This window comes from Barbatula barbatula (assembly GCF_947034865.1).
Source record: "Barbatula barbatula genome assembly, chromosome: 8".
Taxonomy (NCBI): domain Eukaryota; kingdom Metazoa; phylum Chordata; class Actinopteri; order Cypriniformes; family Nemacheilidae; genus Barbatula; species Barbatula barbatula.
In genome coordinates, this window is record NC_136771.1 from 17,306,911 (window position 1) to 17,325,277 (window position 18,367).

At 38.9% G+C, this 18,367-nt stretch overlaps 1 protein-coding gene across 1 annotated transcript in view; it reads left to right on the plus strand.

Annotated features, from left to right (window-relative positions):
* The window catches only part of lrba (LPS-responsive vesicle trafficking, beach and anchor containing), a 193,011-nt gene that overhangs the window by 65,882 nt on the left and 108,762 nt on the right, over positions 1-18,367 (plus strand). The window contains exons 30-34 of the mRNA XM_079462381.1: positions 2,634-2,809; positions 4,335-4,413; positions 4,610-4,743; positions 6,030-6,091; positions 18,169-18,233. Of these exons, the coding sequence (XP_079318507.1) occupies positions 2,634-2,809; positions 4,335-4,413; positions 4,610-4,743; positions 6,030-6,091; positions 18,169-18,233 (516 nt within the window). The remainder of the gene's footprint in view (positions 1-2,633; positions 2,810-4,334; positions 4,414-4,609; positions 4,744-6,029; positions 6,092-18,168; positions 18,234-18,367) is intronic.

Sequence of the window (18,367 nt, forward strand, 5' to 3'; positions counted from 1 at the left end):
ACAGCTGTGTTATATGTGGTCTGTTCTACTTTTAAAACTGGGCCGCTCTGTTCTGCTACAGGAACTGTGAAACTGATGAAGCTGCAGTGCTGTTGCAGAGAGGGATAAAGGATATTATAGCATACTTGTAAAAAAAATTGTGACAAAGCACACACGTTACGTGGAGGTTTTTTGGCGTTTATTTTGCTTGTAGCTTCATGATTCAACGTCCTTGTACGTAAAAGAGCTGTACAGTGATTTAGAAATAAAAATCAGCTTATAGGTTTTAAATTGTACTCCTGTAAATAAACTCTTATAAAGACCTCAATTATAATTATCAACAAAACAAATTTCAAACATTTCAGATTTTTAAGATACTGTATGTAAGACACATTTTCATTCATCTGTTTTGACGTGTACTGCGCATATAGCCTTTCAGTGTTCACCTAACCACAAAACAGCTATTTTATCACATGATCTTGAGACGTGACATTATACAGTGACACACAGTAGCTTCTTGTGAGTTTGGAGCACAACACACCGCCAACTTCAATCAATCACAAAGTTTGGAGCTGTGAGTGGCAGGAGCTGGGAGGCCATTGATTGGTGGGAAGATAGATGCTACCATTATGGAATATTCTCTGTCAGGGAAACCGGGCTCTAATTACACTAACACGCTAAATGGGTTTCTTGTGTTGCGTGAGCCGAGCACTTTTTATGTTAAATCACATTATGCGGAGCATATTTAGCCAACATCATCAGTCTGATCGTTACGGGCCGAAGATGAAATAAGAGCTAATGGTTTTTTGACGGAGTGCTTGATTCTGGAGCTCTGTGCATTAGGTTGAGAGAGAGAGTGCATGGCTTTAGACATGTTAGAAAACAAGTTAATTACAGCTCAAAGTGAACTAGAATCAAATTGTAATAATACTATTGTAATATTGTTCCTCTGGCCTCATTTGAAGCATATGAAGTATATATATACATCCCACTTCGGAAGACGTTAACAATGCTGGTCCAGATGAACTTCCTCTTTCACATTTGAACAGAATACAGCCAAAATTTTTTTCAAACAAATCAAAATGTTAACAAACATCCTTAAAATGTTATTACATATTCTATGTAAAAAAAGTACAAATATTAAACCAGGCATGCTTCTGCTCTAGTGTTTACATCTTGCGAAGTCGTCTGTCAATTAATCAAACAAGTCAATCATTTATTTGGACATCAAATGCCATCAAATGTCCTAAAATTAGTGTCATTAGACTCAATATTAATAGTCATTATATTATAACATTGAGAGCATCATAAATCAGCAGATATTCGTCAGAATAATCGGCTATCGGTGTTGTTGGAGAAATTTTGTCTCTGTGCATCTCTAATTTACACTTACAGTGCACTTACTACGTACTTTACCAACACAATACTGTACATTTTGTACATGTAACCGTCCCTATCTTATCTTGTAGGCCTACCGTGCCTTTAAGTTTCTTAACCAAACACTCTACATATTAAAACATAAAAATGTTATGAAAATGATAATTATCAAGTTTTTATCAAACCATTGCTTTTATTCAACCAAACAGATCGCAATGAGTGTTCATACTGGCGAATTTACGGTGGCCGTGACGTGACAGACAAAACAACAAATCGCAAAACTAATAACAAATCTAAAAGCAAAATAAAAATCACAGTTACAAATCTTAAAATGTAATATCAGATCTAAACACAACAACAATTCAGGAATCAAAATAAAAAGGCAGAAACCACAGCAACAGGTCAGAAACCACAACTACACGTTAGAAAACAAAATAACAAGTCAGAAAACACAACGACAAATCAGTCAAAGTTTGTCATGGGGGCCAGTTCATGAAAAGCATCCCAAATGAGGGGCCAGAGTGATATGGCTTGCAATAGGAGAGATGACACAACAACAATAAGAAATTTCTTTCCCAAATTGTGTTTTTTCTGTTTAAATTTTTCTGGATTCTGTGTTTTCCATCCTGTACAATACACTAGTAATATATTTGCTGTGTACAGTATAACTCTGATTCACCGAACCAACTGCACAGCTTTAAACATTATACAATGAAGTACGTTCCTTGCACGCAAAAGTAACAATATTCTCCTGAAAAGCCGCAAAACACTTAACACAGCTCCTATTAGATGTTGTACTGCAACTCTTGCAGCGTTTCCTTTGCGGCGTCAAGCCACAACTGCAGTTACAAATGACAGTCTGTTGACAGAATACACACAGTGTTTTTTTTTAAGACACCCGACATCATTTTTGCGAGAGACTTTTGGGGGCACGAATTTTGACAGGCGTCCGCCTCCAATTTTTCTATGCCCTGTGTACTTCACATGGATAAGTTTTAGAACCCACCAATTAAACAAAGTAAGTTCTAAGTACGTACTGTACATGTAGAAAAGGACTGTAAAATAATGTGCAATTGATATGTTGGTGGACTTGCAAAAACCAAGTGTTTAAAAATAACAAGTATATATTTGTTTTATTAAAAAACAAGATCATTATATAAAAACATAAATTTCCTTTATGTTCAGAACCATGAAATAAGATTTTCAGCTCTGGACAACTGTAGCCATGATGATGATGATGATGATGATGATGATGATGTACCATTGTTTTCCTGCAGGAGTGTTGTGGTGGCACCCAAAAAAATGGGCAGGACTCTCTCACCAGATGCAAACACAGTCTCCACCCTTTCATCCGTCCCATCAGCCTCTGCTGCATCATCAGGTGGAACACCAGACAACAGTGTGTCTGTGGTGTCCTCAGATGAAGCTTTTCCGAGCACAGAGTCTGCCACAGGTATTCAACTTATTGTATATTATTATAATACATAAAGTTTATGTTGAAAAATGTCATTTTAGTTAAAAAATAAATGAATGTACGCCCAAATAATTTCTCAGATCAGATTGGCCCTTTAAATAGGCCAAATTCAGTCATGGGTTTGATACCCGTGCATTGAAATGGTTTTTAGATTTATTGATTTTGCTCATAACCCATTTCTTTTTTATTTATTTGAACGACTGGCGTCTGAGATTAGGCAAACAGATCAAAGTTTTCATCCTGTTTATCACAATCACTGCATATCAGACACAACCAGAGCTGAGCTGATAGCTCCTTTAACCTACACCAGTGTTAACTGGTCAAGGACCATCCAGGACCTTTTTCCTAAAGCTTTTCTTGTCTCTCCTGTTTGATGTTTTTACGATTTAAGAAGTGTGCGTGTTCGTGCGTGTGCATGTGTGCTCCTGTGTGTGTGAAGGCATTGGTTTAAGCTCCCCTGTGCTTGTCTTTGAACTAGAGGACTCTTGGGTCCATATCTCAGGCTTGTAGTTTTAGGCTTGTCTCTGTCTGAATGGTTCTCCTGTGCGTGTCTGTTCGTGTGCGCGTGAGGACAGGGGCAGGCCTCAGATGAATAGAGATAAGTTAATTTTCTCCGGCTTGTTTGAAGTGGCTACTTCGGGAGTCTCACCGCAGGCGCACATGTTGGTGCTTAAAGAGCCGCTGTCCCTACAGCCCGGAACATTCCACACCACCGCCTGTCATCCTGCCAGAGTTATCCCTGCTCTGAGACCCCACTTGTGTGTGTGTAGAGACATTAGTGTATATGTAGATTTACTGTGGTGTGATTATATCCTATGAGAGCCAGTGAACGTGCCAAGACCTTTACTAGACCAAAACATGACACTTGTTCTGAGATTTATTCACGTATAATTAAACATACACACACTAATCACAGCCACATACAGGGCTAATGAATTTATAGGCTGTTTTATCAAGGGGGGGGGGTGTAAGAGCTGCTCTAATGCTTATTTTCATTCAGTCAGAACTATAATTCAAGTCTTGTATTGGTTGTTTTGCAGACGTCTACAAATAACCTCACCTCACTGTGCTTTGTCATTATTTTATGCGCTAGTTTGAATAATTTTTTGTGCCATTCTTTTCTTTATTGTAGTGGTGGGGTGGGTATCACCAAAACTATGTGATTATTACATGTGCTGTAGTGTAGGATTTGGCCACAGGACAACACATTTTTTTCCCAAAGCGTTCTGTAATAGCTCCGCTCCATCAAAACTGCATTAGCCGATTATTGGTTAGAGAAACCGCGTTAGAAGCAATCCTGTAGCGAGAGAAACACAAACACATTCAAAATACCCACTTTCTTTTGCGCCTTCCACTAGATAGAAGATGTTAATAGAATTATAGATAGATGTAGATTTAGCGAAGTTTATTCAGTGAATCTGTTCTCGTTTTGTTGTATTCTTGTATTGGTCTACATTTGGGTGAAGTTGAGTAATGAGTTGTGTGCTGATTGTGTTCTCTGCAGGAGGAACCTCCACCAGCACCAACCTGCCATCTGTCCCTGCCTTATCCCCAATGACCCAGAGCTCCGCCCCCAGCATGAGGTCACACATCTTCCTTACTGCATTCACCCGATAACTCATCCTGTTATAAACAGCCTATACTTTATATTCACGTACATATTTAACAGAAGTGTGTTGGATGTGTTAGATAAGACAAGTTATTTTAAATATAACTATTTATTTTTAATATTGATGCCTCATGTTTCAGCCTTTTAACCTGTCTGTATGTGTGTTGCAGTATCTCAGAGAGATTGGAGCACGCTCTGGAGAAGGCCGCTCCTTTACTCCGAGAGATTTTCGTGGATTTTGCACCGTTCCTCTCCCGCACACTGTTGGGCAGTCATGGGCAGGAGCTTCTCATCGAGGGCACGAGTGAGCTTCTCTTATCTCTCATGACATCAGGGGAATGTTCTACTTTTAAATGTTTAAGGCAGTGCTTCTCAGCTAGTTATGGCCAAATCTAGAAGCCTTGCTTAAATACGATATTGAAATGAAACTGAAATTAAATTAAAGGGATAACACACCCCAAAATAAATATTCTGTCATGATTTATTCAACCTCATGTCATTCAAAACCTGAATTTGACTATATTTTGAGAAATGGCTACGTGGTTTTGTGCCCATACAATGGAAGCCAATAGGGGCCAGTGTTGTTTGATAACAAATATCAAACAAAATAAAATAAAAAAGGGTTCTGCAGGTAAGTCATACATGTTTGTAATGACATGAGGGTTTACAGAAAGTAATGAGTAAAATATATCTTTTATTTTTGGGTGAACTATCCCTTTAAAGTCACAGAAACAATTGAATAAAAATGACCTACAGCATTGTAAGCTCTTTGCTAAACTGACATGTTTGTTTGTTGCCCGATTTTGTTGCATCACAGTACAAAATAAAAAAAACAATCATGCTTACTGGCCAGGAACGACGGTTTGAAAAAAGCAACAAATCATGAAAACATGTTAAGGGATGTCCCTTTATTCACAGCATGTTACAAAAACGTCCACACCTCCTTTTCTCACCTCTAATCAAATTGAAGCATAAATGTGTCTGAAAGTATCTTTTAACTAACAGATTATAATAGCAGCGTTCTTGAATAAAGGACAGGGTCAAAGGTTAGCACCCTAATAAGACTGTTTAGGCTGTCCACTGCCACTGTCCACTGCACTGATTAATAGCCGGAGGCCGACTATAAAAGCTTCCTTCCTTATTTGATTCCTACCTCTACCTCCAACTTCCTGTTTTGTTTTCACCTCTTTCAATTGTTTCCATTCATTTCCCCTTCTCTTTTTTCTATTTGCATATGTAGTTCCCATCAGCTTAACAGTGTAGCTGAGATCAATAGAACATATGCTCACCATATTTAGTCTCATGTCATACAAGGCTAAAACATGTATTAGTTTACAGTAGCTTCATGTAGGTTCATTAAGGTCATCAATACTCTTGGCCCCTGCAAGATGGTGCAGAATTAGGTCACTCATAAATGTGCACGTGTCAGCAAAGCAGATACAGGGAGATGAACTTAGGGTTTTCAATAGCATTAAATGTATTTCACTATTTGGTTTAATATGACGTTAGAAATTATTCATTATCTTTGAGGTCATCATATCTGATGTCAGAATTCTGACCAAACAATTCCTCTCTTTTCCTCTCCCGCAGGTCTGGTGTGTATGAAGTCCAGCAGTTCTGTGGTTGAACTGGTCATGCTGTTGTGCTCTCAGGTCAGTCAGCCATCCCTCCATCTCTTATCTAGTTATTCTTACTGTTATAAATCGAGCATTGCCGTTGTTATCTGCACACTGCAAGCCTGATTCCTGTCCTACAAAACTAGCAGTATAGACGAAAGTCCAGAAAAATGGCCAGGGGGCCGTTTTTTAATGCTGTTGATACGAGTTCAAAGGTCAGGGGTCCTGACCCAGTGTAACCGTCTCGATCATATAGCCAGTCAGAGAGGATAATGCGACTTTGATAGCGTTTTTCGATCGATCGGTCTTCCCATCAGGTTTTGTGCCCTGATGTTTCAGGGACAGGTGAAGGATTGATAGCAGAGCACCGTGTGTGTTTATGTATTTAGTTTAGTGATAAAACCTGACTCAATCGGACAAATGCCTTATTTAAACATCTTTAAAAGGACAGTTCACCCCCAAATAAAGGTCTTTCACTATTACTCACCTTCGAGTTGTTCCAAATCTGTATACATTTATTTGTTCTGATGAACAAAGAAAGAGAAATTTGGAATGCTTATAACCAAATTGTTCTAGAACCCTATTGACTACCATAGTGGGAAAAATGACTTACTAGAATTTTTGTTCTCTTAATGTTTTGAGGTATATATTTTGACTATCATTGTAATTTATCCTATCAATGCTGGGTGTTTGGTTACAAGCATTCGTCCGAATATCTTTCTCTGTGTTCTTTCTATGTGTTTAACTAAACAAAGAAATCTATACAGATTTGGAACAACAAGTGAGTGAGTAATTCATGACAGAATTTTCATTTTTGGGTGAACTATCCCTTTAAAGAAAAGATTCATATATGTGGTTTAATTCAAGAAAAACGAATCGTTTTATTTTAGCTATAGAGTTATGGTTGGTTTTATATTCATAAACAAGGGAAATACTGATGTTTAAAAGGATATCATGTTGTCTTTTATGTATATGGTTTGAGATCTGTCTTGAGGGTGTGTGATAGGGGGTAATGTTGGAAGGCATAGGGTGCCCTTAGAGGAGGAGAATCACTGAGGTGTGTGATATTCTGTCACTATACACCCTTACATGTACACACACATTGAGTCTGCTACAGGCGTTCAGTGACAGGTAGATGTCCACACATTTTGAGACAGTTAGGTCGGAGAATATATTACCAATACGTTACAGAATCAAGAGTAATATTTTGAGTAGAATGACATCAGAATTAACTCATGATGCATTTATCTATCATTTTAAAAGGGAGGAGTTTGTGGCATTTTCAAGTTGACCCAAACGTGTTTAATCCTCTCCACCTTCATTGCTTTTATTTTCAGTAATAAAGCACTTCTCTTCCTTATATTACCCTCGCAGTTCTATGAAAGGCAATCCGGAGAGATCAGGCATCAGACGGGGGTGTCAGGGGCCGCATATATTTGCAGAAGTGAGGCGTGAGGTGGGGGTCCCTCTGTGAACCCAAGCATCGAGAAAAGAGGGAATAAATGACACGCTCTAATGCACCTATTTGTCATATCTGTCACGCTGTTGTGTAATGCTAATCTAATCAAAGGGGAGAATTTGGGTTCTGCCTGCCTCTACTGAAAAAAGCCTCCGGCCCGAAGCCTGTTCCAGTGGTGGCGCGCCGCAGACCCCTGGAAAGAGAGGGCCGCGTTATCACTGATTACTTCAATAAATCATCCAGTCTAAATTCTTTCAAAGCTGATGCAAATGTAATTTTATTGTTGGGGGAGAAACACTGCAAAAGGCAGCAAAGCTCAAATTAGGTCTTGAGCTCTGTTTACCCCAAGCTAAATTACACAGTCGCTTCGTAGGGCTGGTAATTGTGCTTTTATGAACGTGGAGCATTTTTTCCCCTTCTTTTTTGGAAAGAAGAGTTTCAAACCATCCTGCGGTCATGCACAGGAAGTGCCGCTGTTGTGAACAGGAAGTGAACAAGCCCTTCTGGTGGCCGAACTAGCCCTAAGAAAGAGAAAATAGTGAAGGATTACCTATCTTTTGTTTACATTTCCTTTTCATCTAAAGATAGGATCCAGCCGGATACAACAGCAGCGTCTGCACAGATTTTCTAATTAATATCCACGGTACAAGATGGAGTAGGATCGGGTCTAGAGGTCAGAGGTTGGGGTCACAGACTAGTTTTTAATCACTCAGGATAAGACAGCGATTCTTAACTGCAATTTTATTGCACCTCTCTAAAATGAAACCTTTTATTCCCAACCCCGGATCAATTTTCATCATCTTCCATAGTCCTTTTGTGGTTTATTGCTTTCCACTTATATGTGTTTTATTGATAGTTATTATATATAGGTATTTTGGACATCTATGGCTTTTTAATGTGTTATCGAATGCTGTTTTTTATTTTTATTCTATTTGATCTTTCAAGGATATGCTTGCGAAAGTAACTTAAAATACTGCAAATAGTTCAACAATGGCTGTTGTGATCTAGGTTTGACGTCCTATTCATTTTATGTTATTTTGTAGCTGCTAATAATCCGGACATATTAGAAATGCATCTTAGAAAGTGTGTTTCACTGTTTATCTAATTCGTTTTTCACATCACCCTGCTTTGATACCACTGCCAGATTTTAAGGAGCACTATTATGCTCTATGTGAGCAATGCATTTAGCTGCATGTCTGTCCAAATAGTTTTAAAGAGCCAAAAAACAAGCCACTGATGAGGAATAAATCAATTTACCACATCTGACAATAGTGGATAATTAAAAAACTATTAAATAAAACATTTTTTACTAAACTTTTTTCCACCATTTATTATTGAAAACCATTAAAAACAATTATTTAAAAATGTATATTTTGTGACAAGCAAAAATAACATCACATACTGAGGTCAAACTGGGCAAAACAACTCTGCTATATGAGCGCCATTTCAAATAAAAAAAAACGTCGATGGGAGTGGATATTTCTGCGGGTAATTTTCTAAGTAGGGCTGGACCAGAATATTCGATTATTTGAATATTCGTTTTGTGGGTTGGCATTTGATTTTCAATTTTGAAACTTTTTGATGAATGAGTGAAGCTGAATGAGGAATTTAAACAGACTCATGCCCGTCATTTAAATCCTTGTCTCTGGCACGGTTGGCAACAAACAAGATATATTCAAAACATTCAAAACTCTTTTAATGTCTACAACAGATCAAAAGTCTCCTTCAGGTTAGGCATTTTAATCCGTACTCCAGCGCAGTTGGCCATCAAACTATGCTAGCGCCTGAACCAAAAACAAACATTCTCAGAAACATTTTCTAAATCAACTTAATACAGAAACTAAACAAAATATAATTTGTCATTAAAAACAAAACACAACTATTTTAATGTGAGGCACGCCGCTTCCGGCTCACGCTGTTCTGTAGTTTATTAAAAGTTTATTCATTCTAAGCGTGTTATTGCACCACATTGCACCAAAATGCAACACTGCACTCCCTTGGGTCCACAGAAACACACCCGCCAGTCGATTGGATCTCGACATAATAAAAATACAAACAGACAGTCAGAAACAGAGATTCCTGCCTTTATTAGCAAGAAGAATATATTCAGCCCCCTGCCTCCCAATATAGCTTTGAATATTTGGTGTTGATATCTACCGAAGCTTCGAAGCTCCAAAAATGGTTTTCGCACCAGCCACACTAATAAGGCACACAGTAAAAAAACACAGGCGCAATATATCATTTCCATAATGAACAACGCAATCTACTAAGAGCATTTTTTGGCGTTAAATAAAGCTGCAAATACCAGTAGAATGACGAGCACAAACCTTAGTAAATCGAGTGCGGGATTCATTTAAATACACTCCTTCCATAAAGTTTGGATCTGAAGAGGAAACGTCTTCAAATGCATTTGCATTAAGATCAGTCACAAAAATAATCTTTAAATGTGAAAAAAACTTTTCTGCACTCGCGGGTTCCATCAGCTCAGTATACATATTCACGTGTATTGCGCTGCCCATGGTGAAACTTATTCAGCAGCATTATTTACAACACTGGTAACAGATCATTTTATTTATCAACCACACGGGGGAACCCGTCAGCTAAATCTCTATAGTGTTGCTTTAAGATGTCCTTTGTAAACCTTTCAACTGAGATAAAAGATTTGCAAGTTGCGACACACATCTTCATTAGCAAATGATTACTTGAATTACATTTAAACAATTGAGTTTCTAATAAAGTCACTCAGAATGTTTTATTTATGCCCCAAAGCCAATTTTACTCTTATTTGGTGTTAATCTTGCTATCCATTTATGCTCTCCACCATAGAAGAATATAGGATGAGGCTACAAAAGAATAGCTGAATGGGGTGAGAGAGGAATGATCAACATAAAACAACAGCTATCACAGCATCCATACAGGAGATTGCAAGTGATAGAGCTTTAGATTAGGGCCTGCATATTGCATGAGGATGGTCTTTGAGTGTCTTCCTCCTGTAGTTCAAAGTATTCACGTAAAAGCCTTGTGTTCAGCCGACCTAATTCTCTCCGACAAGCCACACACACACACACACACCATCTCACTAAGCAAGATATACCACCTGCTGTTGCGAAGGAGAATATCACTTAAAAAGGTTTCAGCTTCTCAATAAATAATGGCGCTGGGCCGGTCTTAAGTTCATGTAGATGTTTTGCATTTGATTGCCTGTCTTACTCAATAGATTTGTATAGAAAAGCAACCTTGTGAAAAGGCCACAGCACTAATTATAATCACCAGAAGAGCAATTGCTGAACCGGTCTCAGATCAGAGATGCTCCAGAAATCATCTCATCTGTCTGCTTGACAGTGGCCTCCTGATAGCTGTGTGTTTGTTGGATATATATCGGCGCGGGGCAGATGCGTTTCCCTATGTCACCCATTACCTCTCAGGCCTTGTGTCAGGTCATCTATTCTTTAGGACATTTATCTTCTGAATGCCTCACACGAGGGACGGGGCGAGAGGAGAAGAAACCGCATGTTCTGCTTGTTTGCGAAAACCCTGCGTTGTTTTTTTTCCTTGTCTACGTTTAATGATGTAAAAGAGCGTAATGCACATCGATATGCTTTGACTGATGTTACACGCTATAAAAGACACCAATATGAAACATCAGGTATTGGATAACATGGCACACTCCCCATGAACGTTGTATAACTTACACAATGTGATTTTGTTTTGGTATGGTGGAGACCTGTCCAATATTGAGGTTTCTGTTTGATGTTTGCATGAATACTTTGATCATTTCGCAAGGTCGTATGGTGATGTTACATCTGCTGCTTTGATATTGTTGATCATACTGACCAGGGAGTCTTTAACATAGAGTTAACCTGTTAAACAGATGGGCACCTTCGTCGGTCAATATATACTGGAGACACTGACTTTCCCCTGAGCACTTGGCATTTCTTAACCTCTGACCTTTATGAAGAGAATGGAGAGTGGCCAGTGGCTCAAGAGTTTAACCCCCTGGAGTCAGAATGACTGTGGGATCAATACTCGCGCAGAGCGCTGGAAATGAAGCAGGGGTAAGAGAAATCGATCGGTTGGATGTGCCGTAAAAGCCTCCGCAGTGGCTGTACACTGCATGTTTTCATCATTCTTCAACTGAACGCTCCACTTGACACAAGGTGTCAAAAACACACCGGAAGGCCCTGACGGAGTCTGCAGATATCTCCACATTTTGATGGGTTTGTAGGACTTGTGACACTGCTGATATCAAATGAGCTTTCTGCACTCACACGTTCTGTGCAGGCCGAGACATTTGGCCTCAGTTATGAAACATGAGGAGAGCATATTTCTTTATTATAAATAATACAAGTTTGTATCTTTATTAAAACTTCATATCTGAAGAAAATAGTTACATTGACTATTTTTGTTTGCACCAACAATTAAAAAAACTTAAAATTAAAACTGTTGATAAAACGTTAACTTTGTATTTAAATTTATTTTTGTTTTCGTTAATATAAGGATTTATTGTAAATTATACAAAATTGGACTGTGTCATATTATTATCATTAGAATTTGACTCTGACGTATTATTGGTTACAATTTGACTCTGACGTATTATTGGTTACACGGCGTCAAGTGATCACCAAACCTTTGTAAATATGCGAAATGCAAATATTTTGTTCATGTCTTTCCGGTCCAATTAATTTTTACGTGTATAAATGCAAGTCAGTGGAAGGAGACTCGTGGTGTGATCGAGGAATAATTATTAAATTCAGATACCCGCCCATTAACCTAACCGCTACTGGAATGAAAGCCTATCATACAAAAGGCATGAATGAGATCAAACAAATTCAGGCGAATGATCCATCTTGTAAAACATTTAAGAATTGCTGTGGGATTGTGTTTAAACGGCCTCAAAGGTTACACACATGGACTAAAAGCCACAAATCTCTCATTTTAATTTCATGGGGTCTTCAACTCATCCGTGTTCCATAAAGGTCACTTTTAAGTTGGGTTGTCCATACGTGGCAAGTCAAAGTCTTGGGTGAACAACAGACGTGAAAAGGAATGTGGTTGAACCTGAGGTTGAGCCTCCCCCATCTCACAGTCGGACCCGGACCCCGCTGAGTGGCATAACACATACGCAAGGTTCAAGCCTAGGCCCGGACCACGTGTTGTCTTTCCGTCTCTCCATGTTTATCCCTTCTCCACCCAAGACATCGCCCCATGAGGGTCTTCGTGCCGGTGGATAACTTTGCACTCAGCATTCTTTGAACGCAAGACTCCGCAGAGGCCAAGAGAAAACACACTAACACCAACTGGCACTTAATTCTGCCGGCGCCCCGCCGATCCCAGCTATGTGTCCGGAGAGGGGGCTCTTCCTGACAGGAAGTGAGAGGGAGAAGCATTGGGGAACTTTACAACTTGAGTGACTTTTAATTCACTCTCTGACTGCAATATTGTTGGTCATGCAAAACTGGATGGAAAAGAACCCTACTGTGAATTCTGGTGGTAAATAGATTTGTGAAGTAGCATTGACTTTCTAGGAGTCTTTGATGATGCAATAAATTGCTCAAAATGTTTTTGATGTTTAGATGTAACACACAGAATCTTCAAGTGTGCCCCGAAACCTTTCTATTAAAGTAATCTCTTGTTCAGGATCAGTGTTGAAATGGAATCAAGCTCATATCACTGTCATTTTTCACACCATGTGGCGAACAAAGAATAATCTCAGTTTCTTTAGGAAAGAAATTAAAGATTTAACAAAGATTTATGTATGCTAATATCATTCCTGTCAAGTTCAATTATTTCAGTCGTCACCCTCCCTTTAAACTTTTATTAGAGAAAAAACGCCACATTCATTTCTTGGTATAAATGAGCAGTTTTGAGTAAAATTTTGACACCACTAAGCCCGGCTCATAGTTAGGAAGCTTCTAATCACATAAGTGTGTTTAACCACAATCCTCTGCAGTCGTTAAATGTAGTCAAGAGTAAATATTTGCTTCCCTTGTAAAGTCCCCTCGTGCAGAGTGTCCTCGCAGAAACACAGGCCATGTGGGATTGTATGTTTGCTTTGGAAGAGATAACATCTGAGAACACGCACAGGACTTGTAGAGTGTTCAAGTCGTCACATCAGTAAATTAAACTGTCTGGATGTGCTGTCAAATGTCATTGTGATTTTACAAGCAGTTGATTGAAATGGACTCATCTTAGTTTTGGGAGCTTCAGCGTTGAACCGCCTTCTAGGGCAATGGAGAAATGAGTTCATAGATAGATAGATAGATAGATAGATAGATAGATAGATAGATAGATAGATAGATAGATAGATAGATAGATAGATAGATAGATAGATAGATAGATAGATAGATAGATAGATAGATAGATAGATAGATAGATAGATAGATAGATAGATAGATAGATAGATAGATAGATAGATAGATAGATAGATAGATAGATAGATAGATAGATAGATAGATAGATAGATAGATAGATAGATAGATAGATAGATAGATAGATAGATAGATAGATAGATAGATAGATAGATAGATAGATAGATAGTTTAAATATTACATACTTTGCTTTATTAGCCCATCAGGTTGTCCTTTTTGTTGAGCCCATTTCTGTTCATTACTCGTGGAAACATTACAGCATTCTTTTTCTGTTTCTGTTCTTCCTCGTGAGTAACACTACCCTGACATTTTAAATCCAGAATCTCTTGATCAGAGCCCTACAGTAGCTACTTTTCCGCCGTAAATCGCCTGGTGCTCGGCGGACAAGCCGTAACGTAAACTTTTCCCGCTCGTAATGATCTGAAACTCTGCTCGGATCTTTTTTTTTGTTTCATCTGAGCCTCAATCCCCCAGCCTGCACAAAACAAACAAATACTTGTGATTATAACTGATGGGTTGGAAACTGGCGGGCGACTTGTTTATTTTCAGTGAACGAAGCCAAACGCTGTGCACGTTTCCTCGTCCTGCCCTGCGTTGTAGGTCTGCGTTATTTCAGTTGTGTTTAAGTTTGGAGGTAATTGTGTTCCCTTAATCAGCAGTAATTAAGAATGCAGAGCCGCGGTCATTATAATTGCAAAACGAAACAAAAGAATGCCTTATTGGATAAGTTACAAAGAATATCTATAACATTTGTTGTGTTCTCAGAAGGAAAGTATTTTTGAGTTCATTTAATGTTTATGGGGGGGGAGAGGGTTATGATTTTTGGTATAGGCAACTCAACACAAATGCTAATTTTGTTTACAAATGTGTTCATAATCATATGAATAACACACACTGCAGTTGCCACTACCACAGCGTAGATCTGTTTTTCGTAAGAGCGTTGTTAGTTTAGACTCTACCCAGGGGCTCTCTCTCTGTTCCCCTCTGTGGAATTCCCTTCTTCGGTTTCTATAACAGACTTATAGAGTCTTGGTTTTTTTAAATATTGTTCCAATCTCCTCTCCTTTCCTTTACTGATTTGGTGTGTAGCTATAGACAGTTTCAGCTGCAACAACATAAACGTTATGTGGCACAAACTTAAGTTCTGGTAGACCTCCATAATTTTATTGAATTGAATACAATTAATATACAGTAGAATATTATTATCAATTAATATTAATATATATTAAATATCAAATAAACTGTTATATTACTAGCCACTATCCGGACCAATAACCAAACAAAGACCCGAAGTTAAGCTTAGGCCAGGCGTGTGCATCCAATGTGTATAATAAGTGAGATAATATACCGTCCACCAATTATGACCTCAAGATGAATATATTCAGGATGAGACCCCTACCTTTCGAAACACTACGACGGCTGACAGAACAAGGCGAATTACATGCAAGGGGACCCGCGATTTATCTAGATAGAAAAAGCTCATTCTAAGGTAATAAAAACATAACGCTTCGTTGTGTAAACTCTTTATACACCTCTGAAGACATAGATATCTATATTATATTGCATTTCTATCAATAGATCATCACAGAAATTACACACTTGACCTTTGATGGACTCCAACTGAATGTCTTCGGTCACTTGCATTTTTTCTTCCTAAGAAGTTTGCCTTAATATTACTGTATACAAATTATTGCACTTGATGGAAACATGCAGTATGATACTGTTGTGCTTCTCAGATTCATTTATCTTGTTTGAAATTTGAAGAATGTTTGAATTTTTGCAAAAAATTCTTCAAATTAGGTTGCCAGACGCAAGATACCAGAGCTTCCATTTTCTAAAATCCTGATAAAATATATGCCTGGACATGTGTACCTGAACATCAATAACAAGTGAAAGTGACATTTTTGCAGACACGCTTGGCTAGTCTGGACCTCTGGACCTGGTTCCTTCTTTGCAGCCCTATGTTGTTTTATTGAGGGAAACAGCTCAATTATAAACGTCCTCGATAAAACCTTAAGTTGAAGACAGATTCAGGACAGCAGAAACCCTAGCGGTTACAGTTGAGAGTTTATCTTTACGATACAAACTTTCTCAGCCCCTGTTTGCGTTGCTGATAAAAGTAAAATCCTATCTCAGGACGCAAGCCCTGTGTCGATGATCGGGGTGAGTGGTTTCCGTAGCGACAGGACAGAGGTTGTTGGGTAGTAGAAACACCTCTCCGAGGTCAGGGTGAAAGTTGAAAGGTCACAAATGGCTGCCTGTATCCTCTCATCAGGTCAGGATGGAAGCAGCATTGGATACCATAAAACCCTATCAGGGCCAATCAGAATGACTGGTTGAAATCCAATAACCGTCAAGCTTGTCCCCAGTGCCTAGCGCTGATCGTTAAGGCTGTTTGATTGGGGTCATTGCTTCCTTTAATTAAAGAATAATGCTCTTTCCACACCTATCCAACCTTCATTTATCTTTGTAGCTGAACTGCATTGGTCTGTTTTGGAGATGAGGGCCAGAGAAGTGTAGTCTTCTAACATTGGTTGATAGCATGTGCACTAGTAAGCGTTTATTTTTAAAGGGATAGTTCACCCAAAAATGAAAATTCTGTCATCATTAACTCACCCTCTTGTTATTTTTAAACTGTATGGCTTTCTTCTGCAGAACACAAAAGAAGATATTTTGAAGAATGTTGATAACTGAAACGGCGGTGGACACAAAACCAATGCAATGTGAATGGCTGCCATCACTGTTTGGTCAACAACATTCTTCTAAATATCTTCTTTTTTGCTAGCAGTCTTTTAATGGGTTTCTTACAAAAAAGTTGCAATAATACTTTACCTTGCGTTTTTCTCTCCTGGAAAAACCATCTTCGTTGGAAATGTACGTTTCTCTCAGCGCCGTCGAAAATGTGCGACTCTATCAGCTCTATCGTAAATGTACGGTTCTTTCGGCTCCGTCGTAAATGTACGGTTCTTTCGGCTCCGTCGTAAATGTACGGTTCTTTCGGCTCCGTCGTAAATGTACGGTTCTTTCGGCTCCATCGGGAAAGTTCTCTCAGCTCCGTCGGAAACGTGCGGTTTTCTCAGCTACAAAATATTTATCACAGTCTCTCTCAGCTCCGCTGAAAACACACCGTTACAATTTCAGCTTCAGGTGTGTTCAGGAACTGTGCAACTCAAATAGACTTTCCCAGTAAAACCTTCTCCGTTCTGCGGTGGGGTTCCTTTTTCAAAACGTAGAGAGCAAAGCCTATGCTGTCCCTCAGAAATGAGCAAAATAATTACGTTGCGTTTAAAGACCGCCAAAGACCGTTAGGTACAGTATACAGTATAGTACATCAATTTAAAAAATCACTGTATTTGTCACACAAAAATCCCACAATTCAATAGAAATTACAGTAATTTACTGTATAGATTAATTGCTGTATTATACTGGGTGATATCAAGTAAATAACTGTAAAAAATACAGAAATGTCTAACAGTGTATATTTGCTTATCTGAACTGTAGATTTATTCGAATACGATTCCTCAAGAATGTTATCCCTGAGATTCCACATGTAGTTTGGGAATTAACGGCAGTAATATTGAACGATAGCCTCCGGCAGGCACACGTGCTCACATCTTGCAGTGTTAACACAGTTGAACGTTGTTTATTTTGGTTTGGGTTACGCCTCTATTCCTCTACCCCTAGAGGATGCTGAAATATTTCCCTCTTAATAAGCAAGTGCATTTAACCTTTCTTTCCATTTTCATTTATGAGCCCAAGAATGGGCAGGGGATTAGAAATAAATCATCATTGCTTGGAACCCTTGCCTGTGTAGTACCTCAACCCGAGAAGCTCTCTCTCTCTCCTGACTGAAACAAATGAGACATCAGGGTTCAACTGTCTCCACGATTCAGTCGCTGTGTGAAAGGAACCCTGGAGAAAACACGAGCGCCTCTGACTTTGTACATTTTCGTGACCTGGTTGTTATTATTCTTCAGACGATCACAGAGAAGTGTTGAAATGTTGGCGCAGCTGTGAAAAACTTCAGTGATGGGGTCTTTCTTCTAGACTTAAATATCACTGAACGCTGTGGTGTTTAGACTAACACCTTTTACAATACCAGAGTTGTGAGAATCAAGCTTGGGGAAAGGCAGTTTATGACATTGATAGCGCACTTGCACAATGAGAAATGTTTTTTAAATGTTTTGAGGCCCCCTTAAATGCTATCGTCACATAAACGAACATCCAAAACGTGTGTACACACACCATAATACAACTTACTAACTCTCTATGATCTCTCTCCACAGGAGTGGCAGAATTCCATCCAGAAGAACGCGGGCTTGGCTTTCATCGAGCTTGTGAATGAGGGCAGGTAATTATCTAATCCCATCCTCTGACCCTTTGTTAGCCACCTCCTCATTATCTCCAAGCTTACAACGCCGCGTCGGGAGGAAATCAATGTAATGCGGAAAGGTGCAAAGGGGATCAACAGGGTGACCTGGAGTT